This window comes from Balaenoptera physalus, assembly GCF_965194825.1.
Source record: "Balaenoptera physalus genome assembly, chromosome: 6".
Lineage (NCBI taxonomy): Eukaryota > Metazoa > Chordata > Mammalia > Artiodactyla > Balaenopteridae > Balaenoptera > Balaenoptera physalus.
In genome coordinates, this window is record NC_138885.1 from 53,886,977 (window position 1) to 53,908,194 (window position 21,218).

General features: G+C 36.6%; 2 protein-coding genes across 13 annotated transcripts in view; both read right to left on the reverse strand.

The window, feature by feature from the left end:
• The window catches only part of WDSUB1 (WD repeat, sterile alpha motif and U-box domain containing 1), a 73,276-nt gene extending 72,766 nt beyond the window's left edge, over window positions 1-510 (reverse strand). The window contains exon 1 of one of the 6 annotated variants that reach the window (XM_082465095.1): window positions 327-510. The gene's annotated coding sequence lies outside the window, so the exon portion shown is untranslated. Of the gene's footprint in view, window positions 1-203; window positions 303-326 lie in introns of those variants that run through there. The other 5 variants (XM_082465100.1, XM_082465097.1, XM_082465096.1 and 2 more) reach the window with 5 other exon arrangements.
• Window positions 511-9,276: 8,766 nt separating this feature from the next.
• The window catches only part of BAZ2B (bromodomain adjacent to zinc finger domain 2B), a 307,588-nt gene continuing 295,646 nt past the window's right edge, over window positions 9,277-21,218 (reverse strand). For all 7 annotated transcript variants that reach the window (XM_082464830.1, XM_082464829.1, XM_082464828.1 and 4 more), the window contains 3 exons: window positions 20,718-20,980; window positions 20,317-20,460; window positions 9,277-17,051 (listed from right to left, as the gene is read on the reverse strand). In XM_082464830.1, coding sequence (XP_082320956.1) covers window positions 16,898-17,051; window positions 20,317-20,460; window positions 20,718-20,980 — 561 coding nt within the window. In that variant the 3' untranslated portion in view covers window positions 9,277-16,897. The remainder of the gene's footprint in view (window positions 17,052-20,316; window positions 20,461-20,717; window positions 20,981-21,218) is intronic.

Sequence of the window (21,218 nt, forward strand, 5' to 3'; positions counted from 1 at the left end):
AAGGATTTGCCCAACTCTGAGAGCCAACCAGGCCTCAGCGGACCGAGCGACCCGCGGCAGGAGCGCGGCCGGCGGGGAGCAGGGCCTTCCGGGGCGCGGGGACCGGCGCTCGGGTTGCGGGGGAGGGGTGGAAGCCAGCTGGGGCTTCCACGCCCCGCTGGGAGGCGCCGCCCGGTTCCCAAACCGAGGCCGCAAAACCGTACATCGCTCTGTTCAAGGTCTCAGCAGGTCCCTGTCGCACGCTTAGACCGGACGCCGAGAAACGGAGAGTTTAGACACCTCGAGCGGGGAAGCTCGGGGGGCTGACCCCAGTCAAGGTCCCCCACCTGCCTCCGTCGCTGTTAAACTGGCCCATGAGCACCGCCCCTTTCACCTCGAAGACCCAAGACGCCCGGGATCAGCGTTCAGGTGCCGGCTAGTGGCGCAGGGCACGTGACGCGCAGGTGAGGCGGGCGGGGCCGACGCCGGCGGACGTCCCAAGGCAAAAGGAAGGCCCCGCCCCGCCGCCGCGCATGCGTGCCCTTCCGCCGCCTGATGACGAGGTTTCTAAAACCTGGCTGTAGGATTTAAATGAGTCCGGACTGGGGAAGAACCTTTAGTTGAAATTTTTTTCTGGTTGCGGAAGCTGAGCTCTCAAGGTCTAGCGAGTGCCTGAAATGTGATTTTAAAGGGGGCATTATATAATGCCCCCTTTACCTCTCAGTTACTACAGCTCAAAGTTTTGGAGCCTCCTTCCTCTGCTGTATTTCTTTATCCTGCTCTGCCTATTCTGTGACCTCCCTGATTGGTCTTTTCTGTTTAGGCCAGCTCTGACCTCAGTGGTTCATGACTTCTGCCATCGCCTTTGTGCTCAGGTTACCCAAATCTGTCTTTCCAGGACAGGCTGCTGGAAAGGATATCCAGGATATCCTGCTATCACCTGAACCCGATGTGCATTTCTTCTAGCGTTTCCGAGCGCCTCCTAAGCTCACATGGAGCTTACACCGTGGTTTCCACGTGTAATTGATTACGAAGTGGTTTTGCCAGTCCCTTTTGAGATTCAAAAATTGACCAGAAAAAAGTTCCTAGGCATGCTAACACTTAGGAACTAAGTGCACGTCACAGTATTGAACCATGTTCAGATTAAAATCAAAGGTACAAAGAGTTTTCTTCAGCGAGGAAACATTAAAAAATTACCAACCTGAGGAAACCAAAGTCACATATTTGAAGAGTAATAACCTAAAATACTCAAATTTAAACATGAAATTGAGATCGCTGGAGAAGATTTGTAATGAAAAAGACAAAGGGAAAAGAGATCAAAATTCATGATTTTGAGATGCTCCTGTGATTTTTAAATTGATTAACGAGTGCATTATGACTGACACTTTGAAACTTGATTACAGGCCAAAGTACTATCAAAACAGTATTTTTCTAAAAGTAACTTTTTGATTGTATAAATAATAGAGTTCTCTCTAGGAAATATAGAAACTATAAATAAGAAAAATAACTAATAATCACACCACTCAAAAATAAGCCACTCAGATATAACATTTACTTTCAGTCTTTCATGAATAATAATATCAATAATTTTACAAAAAGACCTGCAAACTACCTTTTTCAACTTAAACTTGTATCCTGAGCATTTTCCACGTCTAAAATTTCTCAGTAGTGTAATTACTGTTTCTGCCTAATGGTCCACAGCCCCAGAAACATACCATAATTTATTTAACATTTTCCCAGTTGTTTCAATATTTTTGTGCTTATTATAGATAATATTGGATTCAATGACATTGTACATAAATATTTACTTTAATGAAATTTGCTAAGGAAATTGTTAGAAAGAAATGAAATTACTGGGCATAAGAGTGTAAATAGTCTTAATAAATATTGCCATATTGCTTTTCAGAGAGGCTGTATGGTTTCACCTCTCAGCAACATATGGTGGTGCCTGTCTCTCCACATTCTTGACAGACTTGAGTAATTTTTTAAAATTTTTCACTAATTTGATGGGTAAGATTGGTTATAATATTCTTCAAGTAAAATATGTAAAAGAAACCCCTGACTACACAGGCCAGTAATTTAGCATGGAGATCTCAAGCCCTGTATGGTCAGTTTTGCAGGACAGGCAGTTTCAAAGAGGGAAGCTTTATTGTAGCTGGTCTCTAGTCTGTGAATTTGCAATTTGGGAGATGTTAATTAAAATATCTTGGCGATGTATTAGAGAAACATTTTAAGAATTTATAGAGATCTTTGATCACATGAGTGAACTGGTTATCTTATTACACAGGACAGAGTGCCAAATAGTTGGAACTTTGACTTGGAACATTAAAGATTTGAATATTTTATACGTTTTTTGCTCTAATTATGTAACTGTGGTCAATAATTAATCCTGTTTTATCATTAATTTCTAGTTTTGTTCCTTGTAATAATGCTTCTTGGGGAATATAGAAAACAATTTTAAGTGGTATGTTTAAAGGAAAACTAACTTTTCAGTTAAATAATAAGCAATACATGCTCTCCAAATACAATCCAGTGGGAACAGAATAGGTGTGAATCAGTTAGTGAGTCAATGATTATTCAAATATTTAGTTGAGTGTAACCAAGAACTCAAAGGAGAGAGAGATGATAGGCACTGAAGTAATTAGAAAAGGTGGGTGTAGGAATGGGTTCTAAACAGGCTTGAAGTGTGGGCCAACTGAGGGATGAGCTTGGGAAATACCCAGTTTCACAGTAAATACTCAGGAATGCATTTGGGTTGATCTGCTTTGCAGGCAAATAAGGCCAGAGTTTCCAGAACAATCAGGCAAGGTAGAGTACAAGATGTAAAAAACTCCCTGGAAGTGTTCAGTTTGCAAAAAGTGTATCAAGCTCAATATATATAATACATGCATTTGTGTGTAGTGTATATTAAACTTCAAAAAAAGTTTCTAAAAATATCCATGAGAATGGCCCAGGGATTCTCTCATACTGATGCAATCATTCACTTTCCACACCTGGTATTATCCACAGCGCTACCTCCCAGTAGAGAGGAAGCTGTAACTGGGTACAGGCTGTGTTATCTTCTGCATTATGGAATAGTCTCTGAATTCCCCTTATCCTTTGCCATTAAATAGACTTTACACCCTCTAACTGGCCATGTTTCCATTAATCCACCCATAGTCCTGGATGCCAACCAAGTAATAGGAGTTCACTAGAGTTCTTTAAGTTGGTGTTTCATACAGATAGAAGAAAGACCCAGGGGCTGCCAAATGAGGATGAGGAAGGCTCACACTGGGCACAGTGAGAGCTGCCTGATGATAGAAAACATACATGTAGCTAAAAATAAGCAGACAAGAAAGAAATGTGATGACACTTGGTATCTGTACACGCTAAAGAAATTTTGCAGTTCCATCTATGCCTTTTCTTCCTCTTTGTACAAGAAACATTCTTCTTGTTTATGGATTTTTAAATTCCAATTTCCTATAATTAAAATTTTTCTTTTCTTATTTCTTCTGTTTAATCTTCTCAAATTCTTTATTTTCCAGTATCTTATTACTAAAGCTCCACAAGAGAATTCAAGATTTAAAATATAGTTTTGAAAAAGAAACCCACATTTTTACTTTCAGATTCCTGGTTTTTTATAACATAACAATATAATAGACATTGTATAATCAAATTCACTTGATAATAGCCCAACTTACAGAATTATTTTTAATTCAATCTCTTTGTCATAGGTCTATTTAGATATTCTCTTTCTTATTGAGTCAGTTGCAGTACTTTGTATCTTCTAGGAATTTGTCCATTATCACCCAAGTTATCTACTTGGTCCATAGTATTCACTTAAAGTCCGTTTTTGTTTCTGCAATGTCCCCTCTTTCATTCCTGACTTTAGTAGTTAGTCTTCCCTCTTTTTTCTCAGTTGGTTCAGCTAAAGCTTTGTCAATTTTGTTGATCTTTTCAAAGAACCAATTTTTGGTTTAATTAATTTTTTCTATTCTCTCTTTTATTAATTTCTGCTCTAATCATTATTTCCTTCCTCCTGCTTGCTTAATGCTTTGTTTGGTCTTCTTTTTCTATTGGAAGGTTAGGTTACTGATATATGATTTTTTTTCCATATAGGATTTACAACTATAAATATCCCTCTAACCACTGCTTTGGCTGAAGCCCTGTAATTCTTTGTATTAATAAAATCTACCAATCTTTTTTAGGTCGATCACAATTTGGGTCTCAATAATAGCATAAAGCATTGTCCCCACAAATCCATATCAGCCCAAAGTTTTACTGGGTCAAAATGCACTCCAGCCCCTCCACTTTCTTATTGGTTTTGTGTTTTTCATCATGAGGTTTCTCAAAAGCAGTGTCTCCCCTTTGAACCTAAGGTAAAATATATTAGCAGTCTTTCCTGACCATGACACATTACTATAGTTCAATCTACTTACTTTGCCAAGACCCTCTTAATCTTTTATCACACTTTCAATTGTGCATTTTAGTTCTTTTCCAGGACCCCTTCATAAGTGATGGGATATAGAGAGGTACGATATTAAGCCCTACTGGGCCTATTTTTTTCCTTCTAATCCAATGGTTTAATAGCCAGTCTGCATCAGGATAGCCTAGGATATGAGGCAATTACAATGAACGCTAATATATTAGTGACTTAAAATAAGGTTTATTTCTTGTTTATGCTATGTGTCCATTGTGAATTGGTAGGGAATTATGTTCAACATAGTTAATCAGAGACCTGGGCTAACAGAACATGAGTCATTTTGAGCATTAATAGTAGCTGTGCCAGAGGGAGAAGCGAGAAATTAAGTACTTGGCCAACAAGATGCACATGATAATTATATCCAGATCTCTTTGGCCAGAACTAGCTTGTCAAATGGCCTCACTCAACCACAAGGAGTATAGGAAATACAATTCCATCCTGTGCCCAGGAAGATAAGTCTTTGATTTTATGGTATTAATGACTATACCAGATGATAGGTACTGTCCTCTTAGAAAGGAAATGAGATCAAAGCTAGAGTCCCCCTTGAAAGGGAATGAGATCAAAGTTAGAGACCAGAGGAAAGCAATCTGGAGAATTACAAAGAAGTTTTACTTTGTACCAGATAATCCATTCTTTTTGACCTATTTAGTTCACCTGGGACGTCTTAGGTCTTTTATTATAGACATGAGCCTCTTTAACACGTCCCAGGAAGCAGCTGTATGCTATCAGAACATTACTAGGCTTCAAGATATGATTATAAAGTAATATAACCTCATATTTCATGAAATATAATCCAACATATATGTGCAATAAGAGCTATCCTTTTCAAAGCAATCATTTTGGAAATTCAAACATTTTCCAGCATAGCTGCTACCTAAAAGACATTTAGAACCTGGATTTTGGCACTGCTTTCAGAGAGTATAGCTCATTCTTTTGAGTATCTTCCTTGATGGGAAGGCTTTATTGACAAAGTTTTACTGGGTGCCATTAATATGTCAGACATTATACTAGATACTGGGTGTTTAAAAAATGTGTAAGACACAATCTCTTGAGAAGCTGTGTCAGGTGAGAGTGGGAGATACACAGCCCATAATAGCAATACCCTTAGTTATGGGAGAATATGAATTCTAGCTGCTCACAGGAAATTTGAGTGGAGGAGTAAGAAAGCCAATTAAATCCATACATAATGGACAATTATCTCTTGTCATAAAATAAGAGCATGTCGATAAACACATGACTCATGAAATGTGCAGAATTCCAATCAGATGGCTAGAAATAATTTTAAATAGGCAGAACCGGAAAATGTGATAATCAAGAAAGCTGAGATATTTCAGTTTCTCAGGAACAAAAAATGGGGATAAGCATCATGGAACAGAGAAAAAGGGGAGTTTGAGGGGTAAAATATGCTGTTTTGTATGTATTGTCCAGCAAAGAACCCCAGAAGTTGTCAGATAGATAGAGACTCCATTGTGGTTTGCTGTGTTGTGGAGAAGGGCTGATTCTCCTGCCCTTACCATGCCTGGATAAAACACTCCCAAGTGTATCTCATTCTCATTGTGTTGAGTCTATATGCTCACCTAGTATATTTCAGATAATTCAGTCTCTTTCTTAGATATCATGACACTGGAAACCTGGACATGGTACTTTAGCTAGTTGAATGGACTCTTTCCCATTATAATTTAGTTGATATTCTGGTTTATGCTTTATTTAGTGTGATTGGTGCACATCGGCAACCTCCTAAGTCTGATCAACTTTGGAGGTTGTGATAACATCATGTCCAGGCCTAAAAGAGAGTAGGTAAGTCACCAGACGCTATTGTATTTTACTAACCACCCATCTCTCCTTAGTGTCTTCATAGCTTAGTGATAACAGCATGACTTGGGGCCAGTTGACTGTGAGTTTAAATCCTAGCCCTGACAACTAACCAGCTATGTAACCAAACATTTATAAGCCTTGGGTTCCTCATATGTCATATCTCATAGGACTGTTCTGAAGATTAAACAAAATGCTGCACATGCAGTATTTAGCCTAGCGTTGTATACATATTAATATCACTTTCTCTGTGCAACTGTAATAGATAGGTGTGAGATCTCTGGGCAATGCAAGCACAAAGAAATTATTCTTTGAAGGGCCATCAAGAAGCTCAACTTTTACTGGTGGGAGCAGGCATGCATATATAATTTGTTATGATATGATGTGATAATGGCTCTGATGGTAACAAAATTCTATAAGAGTAAAAAGTAACTGCCACCTGGGGGTGGAGGGTGGGAAGGAGAATAGAGGAAGGCGCAAATTATAGAATTTAGCAGGTGGTGGGTAGGTATACGTTGTGTTCTGGAGTTATTTTGTGGGATGAGTAGCCAATGTAGGGAAGAGGGGATGGGGTTATGACAGGACAAAAGACTAAGAATAGGCTGAGGCTAAGTCTGAAGAGCCTTTAATGCTACACAAATACCTTTTTAGCAAGGGACTGACAGAATCAGATCTGGGTTCAAGATGGCAGAGTGGTGGACAAAAGGAAGATGACTAGACTGATTTCAAAACTTATTACAACAATGGAAAAAACCATTGGGAAAGACGAGAGAGCCCAGAAATAAATCCTTGCGTATATGGTCAAATGATTTTCAGCAAGGGTGTTGAGACCATTAAATGGGGAAAGGAGTTTTTTCAACAAATGGTATGGCAAAAGCTGGATATCCACATGCAAAATAATGAAGTTGGACATTTACTTTATACTATGTACAAAAATTAAGTCAAAATGGATCGAAAACCTAACTGTAAGAGCGAAAACTCTTAGAAGAAAACATAGGGGGAATGATTTATGACTTGGATTTGCAATGATTTCTTGCATAGGACACCAAAAACATAGACAAAAGAAAAAAACAGACAAATTGGACTACATCAAAATTAAAAATTTCTGTGCATCAAAGGATATAATCAATCAACAGAGTGAAAAGGCACCCCATGGAACGGAAGAAACTGTTTGTAAATCATATATCTGATAAGGGTTGTTAATATTTAGAATATATAAAAAAAAACTCCTGTAACTCAACAACAACAAAAAACAAACAACTTGATTTTAAAATGGGCAAAGGACTTGAATAGACACTTCTCCAAAGAAGATGTGCAAAAGGGCAACAAGCAAGTGAAAAGATACCTATCACTAACCATCAGGGAAATGCAAATCAAAACCACACTGAGATACCACATCATACCTGTTAGGATGGCTACTATCAAAAAACAAGAATAAACAACAAAACAAGTGTTGACAAAGACGTGGAGAAATTGAAAACTTGTGTACTGTTGGAGGGAATGTAAAATGGTACAGCTGCTGTGGTAATCATTACGGTGGTTCCTTAAAAAATAAAAAATAGAATTACCATCTGATCCAGCAATTCCATTTCTGGGTATAAGCCCAAAAGAATTGAAAGCAGGGTCATGAAGAGATATTTGTACACCCATGTTCATAGCAGCATTATTCACAATAGCTGTAGAGTGGAAGCAACCCAAATAACCATCAACAGATGAATACATAAACAAAATGTGGTCTATACATATACGATGATATTATTCAGCCTTAAAAAGAAAGGAAATTCTGATACGTGGTACAACATGGATGAATCTTGAAGACATGTTAAGTGAAATAAGTCAGATACAAAAAGACAAAAAGTAGAATGGTGGTTGCCAGGGGCTGGGGGAAGGAGGAGTTACTGTGTAATGGATATAGAGTCTCAGTTCTGGAATGGATAGTGGTGATAGATGTGCAAAAATATGGATCTACTGAACACCACTGAACTGTACACTTAAAAATGATTAAGATGGCAAATTTTATGTCATGTATATTTAACCACAATTTTTTTAAAAAGGGAGGATGGCTAGAAAAAATGAGATACTGGTACTTAGCAAATGATGAGGCCTAAACTAGTATAGTAGCAGAGGGAATGGAAAATTGGAGATAAATGTACACCATAGGAATTTTAGAGGAAGATTCTTCAGGATTTCATGGAGAGATGGGTAAAATGAGAAGTCCAAAGGAATTCTGAGGTTTCCTACCATGGGTGGCTAGATGTATGCTGATTCTGTTAACCGTGGTATGGAATACAGGGGAAAGAGCAAGTGTGAAAAGTAGGAAGACAATGAGATTATTTTTAGATTGTTGAGGTTGTGTTATGTGTCATGTCCTAAGATAGAGTTTGAGGTCAGAAGAAGAATATAGTGTGTATTTATTGATACAGGAATCATCAATGATAAGTAAGCCTGAGGTTTTCCAACTTCTAGGCAGACTCTGAATGTTATAACTAGGGGTTTTATGCTATTTTTAATGACCCAAATAGTCTCAAGTGAATGGCATGTGTGCCTGTAATTATGGTGTACAAGGTATGATTTTTTTAAATGCCATTGCTTTGTAAATAAAACTCTTCAAGCATTGCCACATGGAAATAACAACAATAACAGTTGTACATAATAGTGAAAAGACTGGGAACCACTACAGAGGTAATACTTGAATCTATATGAAGATGAGTAAGGAATGTAAATTTTATTCCAAGTTTACATAAGGCATCAATCTGTTATATTCAAAGCTGGGTTACCCCACATTATAAAATGAAGTTCCTTTCCACTTGTCTTTCATATAATGTGACTCTTAACTTACCTTAAGGATTTAGACATATTTTATGCCATCACAGCACCAGTCCCATAATGAAAAACATCAACACCTAAGGATGAACTGCAATGAAAATCCTCTACCTGTGGAGGATACTGCATCACATGCTGTAAAGTGCTGAGTTAATCAAAATAATGGGTAAGATAATAAAATTAAGACGGTAGCACATCCAGATACTAAATCTTTAGCCAGGGTAATTATAAGGCCAGCTTCATTTCTTACTCTTATTTCAGGAATTAGTCTTGTGTTGTAGTCTAATGTCTAAAAACATTTGTTTTATATATTTGGTTCAGTTGCCTGATTGCTTACAGCAGGAGGCTAAAGATAATTCCAGTTCCTTCCTCATGTACCGAAGTGAACTTAGTGTTCAATATTCTTTTTAGATTTTGATTCCAAAGCAATGTAACTATTTCTAAATCAACTAGAATGCATTCATCTCTTAAAAATTACCATCTTGTTGTTATTCCATAATACTACCAACACTCAAATTAGTTTTGGAATATTTTGGTGAGAAAATGCATTCAAATAATGTTCAGAGTAATCAAGAAAATCAGTCTTATCATGTTCTGAGGAATTTTATTTGAAGGCCAAAGACCTTCCCAACTGAAGCTTACTAAGTTTGCTGCCAATGCGTAAATTACTCGACCTTTTTGGTATTGGTTTTGTCATCTGTAAAATGGGCTATATCCTGGCCTATATGAATGGGGCCCTCTGGAATTGTGCAGCATGTAGCCTGAATTGCTGCAAAGCAGTAGCCCAGGCTATATTAAGATGCTTTCATCTGAAACAAAATATTCAAATCAAAATTGCTTATGCAATAAATTATCTAACCTAGCAAAATGTTCAGAGGTAGTATGGCTCTAAGATTAATTTGATGGCTCATGTCATCAAGAACCCAAGTCCTTTCCATCTCCCTCGCTTCCCCCATCTAAGGCATTACTGTTACCATCTCTCAGGTTTGTCTCTGCATAGCTGAATGATGGTTGCAGTAGCTCCAGGCATCATGGCCTCCCATAACCATCTCCAAAGACCAAAAGGGACAGAAATTCTCCTCTGAACAATTCCCCAGAAGACTTCTCTCATATGTCACTGCCCAGGATTGTATCACATGCTCATTCTTTAAGCAATCACTTTCAACAGGAATGGAATTACCATGATTGGCTTACTAATTAAAAGATTTATCCTCCTGGGGCTAAAAAAGTGCCCACTGTCCCATGAAGTTTGTGGCCAACCAACATCTACAGAGTGGATGGAAGGAAGAAGACAAGACAGCCAGCTACTGAATAGGCAATTAAAGTGTCTTCCACATGAAAAATACCTATACAATAAAAAGCTATTTAACTTAAGTGAAATAATAGATGTGAAAGTATCCACAGCTCAATTATTATGTAAATGTTATGCCTCAACCTTTAATCTTTAAATGGCATCATTCAGTATATTCACCAGTTATATTTACCAGCTAAATTTACCATACTTGGTTTGTGACTTTTTAAATGTTAAAAAAAGCACATTTTTTGGCAGAGATATTATGATCTATAGGTAAGGAAGATGACAAAGATGTTAGTCTTCCCAAATTCTACCAACCAGAGAAAAAAAGCACTGTTAATGTTTTATACATCCCTGCAGAAAAAAAGCACTAACATTTTGGTATATGCATCCCTGCAAAGTTTGCCCCATGCTAAGTGCATTAAATATATTTTAACAGAATTACTAAACATACTATACTATAACCAACCTTTTCACTTAATTTATCAATATTAATATAGATTTTCATGATAATTTTTAATGGCTGAATAGAATCAGCCTTTGTTTTTAAACAGTCACTTCTATATTCAAAAGAATTGAGATTTGCTATAATGAGGATATTCAGAAAAGCAATATTGAAGAAGAGTTGTAAACATAACTGAAGAATTAGAGGAATCACTAGATGAGAACATACCTTTCAAGGCCTTCCACTGTCTCCATACAAACCTGCCATGTAAATGTCTTGTTAGCCTTTGGTGATGTAATGACCTTGCTGAGCTTTCCTTTCATCTCAGCGCAAGGTTTATTCCCAACTGGCTATAAGCCTTAGGTCTCTTTCATTCACTACTCAATCCCTCTTCAAGATTCAACCACATTCTTTGGTATCCATTACTATGATTATTAGGGCTATTTTTTATTTTTACTTTATTTATTTATTCAATAAACTTATTTATTTTTGGCTGCGTTGGGTCTTCGTTGCTGCACGTGGGCTATCTCTAGTTGCGGCGAGCGGGGGCTACTCTTCACTGGGGCGCGTGGGCCTCTCACTATGGTGGCTTCTCTTGTTGCGGGGCACGGGCTCTGGGCACGCTAGCTTCAGTAGTTGTGGCACACGGGCTCAGCAGTTGTGGCTCGCGGGCTCTAGAGTGCAGTCTTAGTAGTTGTGGCGCACGGGCCCAGTTGCTCTGCGGCATGTGGGATCCTCCCAGAGCAGGGCTTGAACCCGTGTCCCCTGCACGGGCAGGCGGATTCTCAACCACTGCGCCAGCAGGGAAGTCCCAGGGCTATTTTTTATTAAAGGACATGGTAAGGAGTTTGTTCAGGGAGAATAAGGGCACTCTTAGAAGTCCAGCTTGATACTTAAATTTTTTTTTTTAATTTCAAGAATGAACTACATACAACTTATAGTATACCTCACAATGCTTTTATTTAGTCATCCAAGTGAGAACAACCCAAATGACCTTCATGTATACGGTCAGGGTAGAGATAGAACAAATAGATCTCAGATATTAATTTTGCTAAGGTGCAAAATTCTCTTCCAGTGAAGGTCCAGAGGATCCAAATTATCTTTTCCTTTAACCCTGCCTTTAGCCAACTTGTTACCCATCACACTTCCAAGCACTGCTTTTGCTACAGTAACTCATAAGTCTATATAAGCTCCAACAATACCTAAGAACTCTCAATATTTTCTACTCACCTCCATTTACCTGAGCTTTCGCCTGCTCATCTCCTGAATGTTCCGTCTCCTGAATATCGTTGGCTGAATATAAAATTTGGGGCAGTTTTATAGTCCCTAAAAAGCAGACAGGGTTAGATATGATGTCTACATAAAACAAAAACTACAAAAAGGCAATCAAAGTTGAAGCTGCTAATAAGATTGGAGAAATTGCTCGATATCCCTCAAAACATGGTATTCAAATTCAAAATCTGTAATAAATTGTCAGTGAAAATTAACCCAAACAAATATTGAATACTGGTTGAGAAGTAGGGGGAAGAATCCTCTTCCCCTGCTAGTAGGAGTGTAAACTGGTGTAGTCATCTGGAGGGTAGTATGGCAATAGCATGGAAAGTTAGTGTGCACATAGCTAACAACTTGGGGATTCTCCCCTACATATAGATCCTAGAGAAACTCTTACTACAGTCTGTTAGTTATCTATTGCTATGTAACAAATTACTCAAAACTGAGTGGCTTGAAACAACAATAAACATTTATTATTCCACAGTTTCTATGGGTCAAGAATTCAGGAGTGTCTCAGGGTCTCTTGTAAAGTTGCAGTCCAGATGTTGGCCGGGGGTCCTGTCATCTGTTTAACTTCAGCTGAAGGACCCACTTCTAAGATGCTGCTGTCACATGGCTTGCGCGTTGGTGCTAGCTGTTGGCTGTCCCATGGGGGTGCTACAGTGTCCTCAACAACACCGTAGTTGGCTTTACCAGGAGCAAGTGATCCAAGAGAACAAGGTGGAAATAGCAATGTATTTATGACCTAGTCTGGGAATTCACACATCACTCTGCCATATTATGTTGGTCACACAGACAAAACCCGATACAATGTGGGAAGGGATTACACAGGGGCATGAATCATTTGGGACCATCTAGGAAACAGGCTTGCACACGCAGGTCCATAGAAGACATGTATGACAACATTCACTGCAGTATTATTTGCAGTGACAAGGAGTTGCGGGCAACTTAGGTTTTCATTCTGAGAGAAGTTTGAAAGTAAAATGTGGTATACGCCTGTGATGGAATACCTTGTAGCAATCAAAAGTAATGAACCAGATTTATGTACTCCTTTTTCAACTCAAAAGAAACAAAATTAGAAAAATAGAATGACATGTATAGCATAATGCAACTGATACAAGTTTAAAAAACACTGTATATATATATATTTTTTTTTTCCCACACTATATATTTTTAAAGATGTATGTGTTGCTAAATACATATATAAAAGGTTGACTGGAAAGACATATGTGGTTGTATGTGGGAGGAAAGGGAATTGGAGAGGAGCTGAAGGAAGAAGTAAGAAAATGAAAGAAAAGAGGGGCTTTGCAAGAAAAATATGAAGAGTGTATCATGAATTGAGGAGAGGAATTATCTCAATCCTATGTAGTTGAGGTTTTAAAAAAAAAATTTTTTTTAAAGGCAGAGTTGTAATGTGGCCCAAGCAGGCCTCCTAAGAGATCTAACTGAGGCAAAATTCCTAGTAGATAAGGTTCCACTGGTTTCTCTGTGTTGTATTTTTCATGAGTCATATTCCTGTGGAAGGAAAATTTCAATTGTCTTAAAATACCTCTCTTATCTCCTTGTTGGAATGAAATTCTTTTAACAGAACACAAACTTCTTTTGTCTCTCAAGTGTAAATAACCTTGAGAGAGCTAGCCCACAAATACAATTTATAAAAAGGAGTAAATCATTGGTATCAGATTTCCTCGTTAAGGATGTATTTCATGGGAGGCTAAATGAACAGGATTTTAAATTTCTTGAAAGGGTATGGGGGGTAGAGGGGATAGAAAATAGAAGGAGCACAGAGGGGGTGCATTAAGGGACCAAAGACAGATCAGCTCCCTCATGATTTTGATTAAAACTAGTGCTTTTAACAAATTTCATTTTGGGGTTGAAATAAGAAAAAGAGATTACCTTGCATTTATGGTAATTTAGTTCTTTTGAGTTCAAGGTATACCCACAGATAAATTTTCATTTGTTTAATTTGAACCACGGTTAACAACTAAATAAATATATTAATTTACTCTCTAGATGTTGTTTCAAACTGATGACTATTCTTGGGGTTCGGGTAGTAGTGGATTGATTGGTTTATCCTTAGGATAAATCAAAATCTATACTTGAGGTCAGGCCAATTTTTTATAATTCACAGAGCAACCAGGACTAAAATGGAGAAGGTTCAGGTTAAAGCCTAAGTTATCTTAGTAAAAGTATGTTGTGCATACTTGTAATTGTATGATAGCAGAGGGTTAGGAAAAATGTTTTTATATTTGAGGAGAATAATAATACTGGTTTTATTGAAGATAGGCCCAACCTATGGCACTGTGAATGCAAGAGTCATTCACATAACAAATGATCCACATGTGTATTGTAACAATTGTTCTGGAGACTAATTGTGGCCCTTTGGGGATCACAGCCAGTACTTCTTGAACAGCTACTCCTGCTGAGTAGCAACAATGAAGACAGCAGTCCAAAGTAGCCAATAGTCACCTTTCTTTTTTTCAGGGATATTTAATTTATTTTTAAAAGAAAATTAATCACTCTTGAAAAACTGTTCTTCGTGTGTGTTTAAGTATTTTATTTCTCATTCGCCCCTCGGACATCAGACATGTTAATATCAAGCTCTTATATGCCATCTAATATAAAGTAATGTAACCACGTGTGCTCCCTAAGGCAAAACACCCCCATGAAGACGACTCTCCATGCAGCATCTGGCAGCCAGTTCTATAAACACAAAAACCACGCACTTGATTCACAGCACCACCTTGTTCTCTGTTCCACATGGTATTTTTGATTGAGCACCAGCTCCTTAAGGCATCACTGTAATATTTGGTCAACAGAAACTGACACATGTACATAATAACAGCTGATTTTCATATAAGCCTTCACAAACACTCTAGGAATTTTGGAAAATACTCTGAGGTTATGAAGCATTCTAAAATTTAATATTTCTTCAAGACTTTTCTATTCTCCCTTCACTACTTATTAAAAGCCCTTTACTAAGGACATTAGCTAAGGATCACTTCTGCACTAGACTGTAAGCTCCATGAAGGTAGGGCCTGTGCCTGTCTTGTTCATCAGTGATTCCTCAGACCCCCAGCAAGGCATCAAATCATAGTTCACGAATGCTTGAACTTGTATCTCATGACTTATTAGACAAATTTATATAATAAATTTTTCTTAATGACAACTGGGTTGTATGTCTACAATAGAGACATTTCACCTATTAGAACAAGACCTTAAAAAATATTCTAATATTTTCATATTAGAAATGTGAAATAAACAATAAAACGTGGTCCAGAGAGGTTCAGAGACTCATGAAAGTCACATCACTTGACTTAAGACCACCTGCCTCCACCCAGCCCAGTGTTCTTTCAACCACACTCTGCTGCTCCTCCTTTATGATTCTGTAAAAAGCAAATTTAAATTAACTAGTTTTTTTTGAAAAAAAAAAAAAATTTCCAGGTTCATTAAGAAAAACTAAAAAACTAGTTTGTAAAAGTCTTTTATTGTATCCGTGCCACACATAGTAGTGAAAAATAACACTCCTAAAAAAAAGAATGCTACCTTTTCCACAACATTTTATTTTAAATAAAACTTCAAGTACTCTTACATAGGTACAAAAAAATTCTGATCTACTTGCCTCCAACAGGCCACCACAACACACAGTAGATAAAACACAGTGGTTACAAATGTCTGTTAAATTTATTTCTGAGGCAAGGCAAATGGGAGGGAAATGTTTCTATGAAAAAATACTGTGTGCGTAGGAAATCGTCACAATTTTATTCCACATGGATACAAATGATTATACTTTAATTTAGGCCCTGGTGGCTTAAAATTATATAACAAAATAGAAAAAATGGAAAACTAATATCCCCTACACCCTGTTTCAAAGGCAGGCACTACCAAGATCAAGGAGACGCCACAGTGTTGGTAGAGGATAATTACTGTACAAGCTGTATAGCTATAATTACCTTCAGACTAAAATAAAATGCTACAATCCTTCTAAGGCATAAACAATAATGTCTGCAAACAATATATACACATAATACATATTTAAAACAAGACTTAATATAAACAATAATGAACAGTATATACATGTCAATTTTTCTTCACTGTCTTGAAATACAATTTAACTACACAAGTGATGCAGCAACATATATATATATATATATATATATATATATATATATATATATATATAATGTACTTGTAACTCTACAGTAAAGTTTATTTTTGGTGCTTTTATAGCACATCAGTGTAAACAGTTTAACTTGGCTTTGTTTTATATTTTAAAACATTCCTTGTTGTATTTTCAAGATTTAAAGCAATTTTTCTAGTTCTTCCTTTTCACAGAAAACGAAGATTCTGGATGTGGTTTAATCATAAATAATTCATAAAATTAAATACATTCACTAAAAAATAAACTACAAAGTAAAAAAATGAAAAATAGATATTTATTGAGAGGGAAAGGAGAACCATTTCCCACGTTAGAGCTCTGGTGTTGAATATTCAGTGCGATTTGATATATTTTAATTGCTATTGCACTATAACACCCTTTCCTTTGAAAATTCTTTGGGTGTGCTTCCCTGTTCTACCTAAATTAGCTGATAAATCACACAAACCAATAACCAAGGGCCTTGGTTGTTGTAGGAGTGAAGCCTTTAAAAACGGTATCATTCTTCTGATACTTTTTTTTTGTGTGATACTTATTTTAAGGAAAAAAAAGTCATTATGTATGTGCCTTGCACATGTATGTAAATACAGTTCACATTGCTGGTTCGTTTGTCCTTGTTTAAAAGGAAAAAAAACAAGAGAGATTATTATAACTTCAGCTCACTTTGAAAGTATCTGTCCACTTTTTTTCAAAATACTTCCTCATACTGTGGCCAGCTCTGCCTATATCAGAATCATCTTCATTAAATGTTTCACAGTTGTCAAAAACAAGCCTGACATCTAGAGCAAAAGTTTCAAGGTTTGGATACCTGGAAGAAAACACATGATTACAGGTTGCTTTTGTAGGCTGGTTTTGTTTTGCAAACAAATGAAGAGGTAATAAAAGATAAAATAAAACATAAAACTGAAAGGAAAAAGAAAAAGATTAGGGTAACTGCATTTAAACTGATATAAAACATATTATACCCTCTTACAAATAGGACGTTTAAAAGACTGCACGTGTCCTGGGCATATAGAATTTAAAGACAGGTTAAATGGAAAACAGATTTCTCTTGAAGATCAAGATATATTTCAACAAACTAGCATTTTTCTTACATCCAATTTCCTGTTCGACCTGTATCACAATTCTGTTACAGGACTCATCCTACTTGATTAGTTTATTAACTCTGACCAACTGTATCACTTGCAGTACCCTATTTTTCACACTCAAAAATATTTAGCTACAGTAGAAATAATATAAATGCTTCCCATGCACTATGTACATGACACTTGCCCTGTAGCTTTTACATACATCCCAGGATAGGTCACTCTGTGTTAAACCTTGCCCCTTTCCCATTTCTCTTCTTCTCTCTTCAGATATGCTCTTTTGCTCAAACACTGTCATATGATGATCCAAAACAAGCAAAAAAAGCATGTGCTATCTCTTTACTGGAGATAACATTATCAGGAAACTGCCTTTCAATGAGAAGCACTGTGAACTCAGTGCTTTTTTTGGTGGGATAATCCCAGTCCTCTTTCCCTTTAAGAACACAGAAGAGAACTGAAAGGTGCATGAATGAATATGCCTAGACTTATTAGTAAGGAAGGAGTGGTGCATTTCAAGCCAAATCAATACATTTTGAAAATGGGCTTTTGGAAATTCAAATTTAAATTAATTCTAACTTATGACAAATTGAATACTAAAATAATTTACCCATTAGAAATACCTATGAAGCACACACTGATGCTCTGAGATCTGGTAAAAGTGGAATTATTTCTTTGATGAAATACCTTGTACAGTCTTTTCACTCCTTTCTTCTAATATGTGCAATAATAAAAGAAGAAAATTTCTTTATCTGTAATGAGCTCGCAGAATTGTCAGCCCTATGTAACCTCACCCATTTTCCTTTTCTTCTGGGAATTATTATTTTTTAAATTAAGGTGAAATTCACATAACATATTAACCATTTAAGGTAGATAATTAAGGCATTTAGCACACTCACAACATTGCATTACGTAGTTCCAAAACACTGTCATTACCCCAAAAGAAAACTCTATCCATCAAGCATTTACTCTCTATTCCTTTCTATCCCCAGCCCGTGGCAACCATCAACCTGTCTTTTGGTCTCTATACATTTACCTATTCTGGACATTTCACATAAATGCAATCATATAACATGTGTGGGAATAATTTTTATAAAATATTTTAAAGTTGCCTTGAGAAATATTTCTCTCTTTAGACTGTTCCTGACTACAAGAAAAGGTTAACGATTAGCGCTAGGGAGACAAATCCGGGAGAGAATTTTAGGCGAGATTCTAGATGAAATAAGTACAACAGACGGAAGGGGCAGCTGATGGAACCCAGAAAGATTCATTAAAGGAGGCACTTCCTCCCCTCTGTTCTCTAAGTTTCTAGTTTAAAATTTGAAATACTGTTTGTGAGTTTGGGTTCCAGCTCATTAATTTGGGTTTAATGAAATAAGTCGAAGTTAGAGAAGTCTGAATTCTCTGAATTCCGTCTACCACACCTGGCATCACAAACAGGATTATAAAGAACTGCCTCTCTCTGCTTGCTTCTGCTGTGACCTCCTCCATTTACCGGCGCTCATTCTCAAAAGGGAGCTTAGATTTTGCAGATCTTCTGGTAATTCTGTGTTAATGTGTAAGCCTGTTTATTTTGAGGTTTAGGTTCATCCTCTATCCAGGAACTGGAGAATTATGGAAGTTAAAGCCAGGAACTGAACGCTGGGAAGGTTTTCCTGCCTAAGTCTCTGTCTTCGTCAGGCTGATTGTAAAGTCCATTGCTACCCCTGCCACCAAGTTCTGATTATTTTGATAGAAAAAGCAAAAGAACCAGTTCATATATAGACAGAAGTTTTTGCTATTTGGATCATAAAAGAACCAATAGTTTTAATGTTTTCAGAATTTAGGCAGGTCCCTTTCGAAATTAAAAAATAATAAAATGGAACAGACATAATTCTTTAAAAGATTGACAGTTCAGCCTCCAGAGAAATAAACTAGTCATTTGGTCAGTCTTGTAAAACATCTGATACATGTAAGACAGACACTGATCTTTATGAGTTAAGTTCTACTCAACTCTTCTAAACTGAGTTTAAGTTACAGATTACAGTGATTTTCACCAAAAGAATATCTAGGAAGAACATAATAATAATAACAATAATAATGTAATTAAATATATTTTATAGTTTTTTTAAATGTAAAGTTCCTTCTTTCTCCTTATTTATGACTTTGCTTGAAGTGATGTGCATGGGCTACACTAAGGTAAACTGGTATACAGGAATAAAGGGTGCAGGGAGAATGGAGAAGGGAGATGCACAGCTCCTGGCCATTAACACATGGAATGCTTTTGTGTGGGCTTGTTTGTAAGAGAACCGCCTTATTCTAGGCTCCAAAATGTCTAGAACCAGTGTCCAATGTCCGGAACCAACTAAATGCCAACATCTAACAGCTGCTACTCTCTGGCAAGAAGTCTGAGGCAATCTAACAAAGATCATTAACTGTAGCCAGAAGCCATTTTGCTCTTTGGATAGGATCACAAAGAGAATATGGTAGAGAGGAGCAAATAATAATTTTCTTCCACATTTAATAAACACATTTTTAGTATTCTCCAACAACTCACAATAAAGCTTTTAATAGTTAAAATTTCCAGTGATCTTCTATCTCTACACTGTAATAATCTGAAAATATTACAGAGTCAATTTTTATTAAATCCACATGAGACAGTGTCAATATTCCACTGATGTACAATACAAGCTCTAGCTTACATGTAATTTACTTTGGGAGGCTTTCTTGATACTCTTCCTTACCTTCCAGGCTGAGTTTGGTGCCCTTCCAATGTCAAAATGCTTTATCACACTGCTTTTTAATTATTTAAATAATTTTAATTGATTTGTCTTACATACTATACTCCCCTGACCAAACGCACACACACACACACACACACACACACACACACACACCCCTCTCCAAAGGCAGAGCCTATGTCTTTGCTGTTAATGTATTTTTGGCTCACTAGAAAAGTACCCAGCATATACCAAGCATTCAATAAATATTGAACTGAAATGATTTACTTACTGTCCACTACTTAATTTCTCTCTAATTGTGGAAAAATCCATAGGCTTCTTAATAACTTTCTTATAACCAGGAACAAGTTTCAAGTTTACAGGAAGTAGAAAAGGCCATGCATCCTCATGAGTTTCCATTTCAGTAAGGATCATACTAAAGAAAACAATGTCTGAAATCAGTATCTATGCTTTAGAAATATCTATTTTTATTAAAAATTTACCTTTCATAATCTTTCAAGTAAAAAAGGCAAATTTATTTAAAAAGATAAAAGAATATATTTACTTATACTATAGACTTTCATTTCCTACTTACACAAATTGTCAAAAAGTTGCCTTTAGTATGGTAGAAGATTTCTAAGCAAATAAAATAGGAAGTTGTAAATATACAGTACATGAAAACTGAAATAATACCTGCAAAGAGCTAGGTCCTTGGAGTCATCTCTTTTAGGTTTCTTAACAGAAGTAAAACTTTCTTGTTTTGACAAATTAATAGAAGTGTTTTCCTCCATTTTTCTTTTTTTCAGGTCTTTGATTCCTCTTTTTAATGAACTACTTGTAGATGCAGAGTCTTCATCTTCAGTATCCCCTGTTAAAGTTACTTTCTTGCCTTTTTTTGACTCAGTCTTTTTTCCTTTGACATGAAGTTTTTTGATTTTTAGAGTTTGACCACTTGCCTTTAATTTGAAAAAAAAAGGAAATGAGGTATAAGAAAAATAACTGTCTACAGGCCTTTTATTATTTTAAATTAGGAAAGCCTGACAGGGCCAACAAAAAGAATATTATCTCTGATCTCGAAGGTTGATCATTTTATTATTTTCAAGAGAGATCTATGAATTTGTTCTCCCATAATATGAGGCAAAAATCTAATAAAGCATGAAAAATTTATTTTAGGAATTCTTACAATCTGAAGAT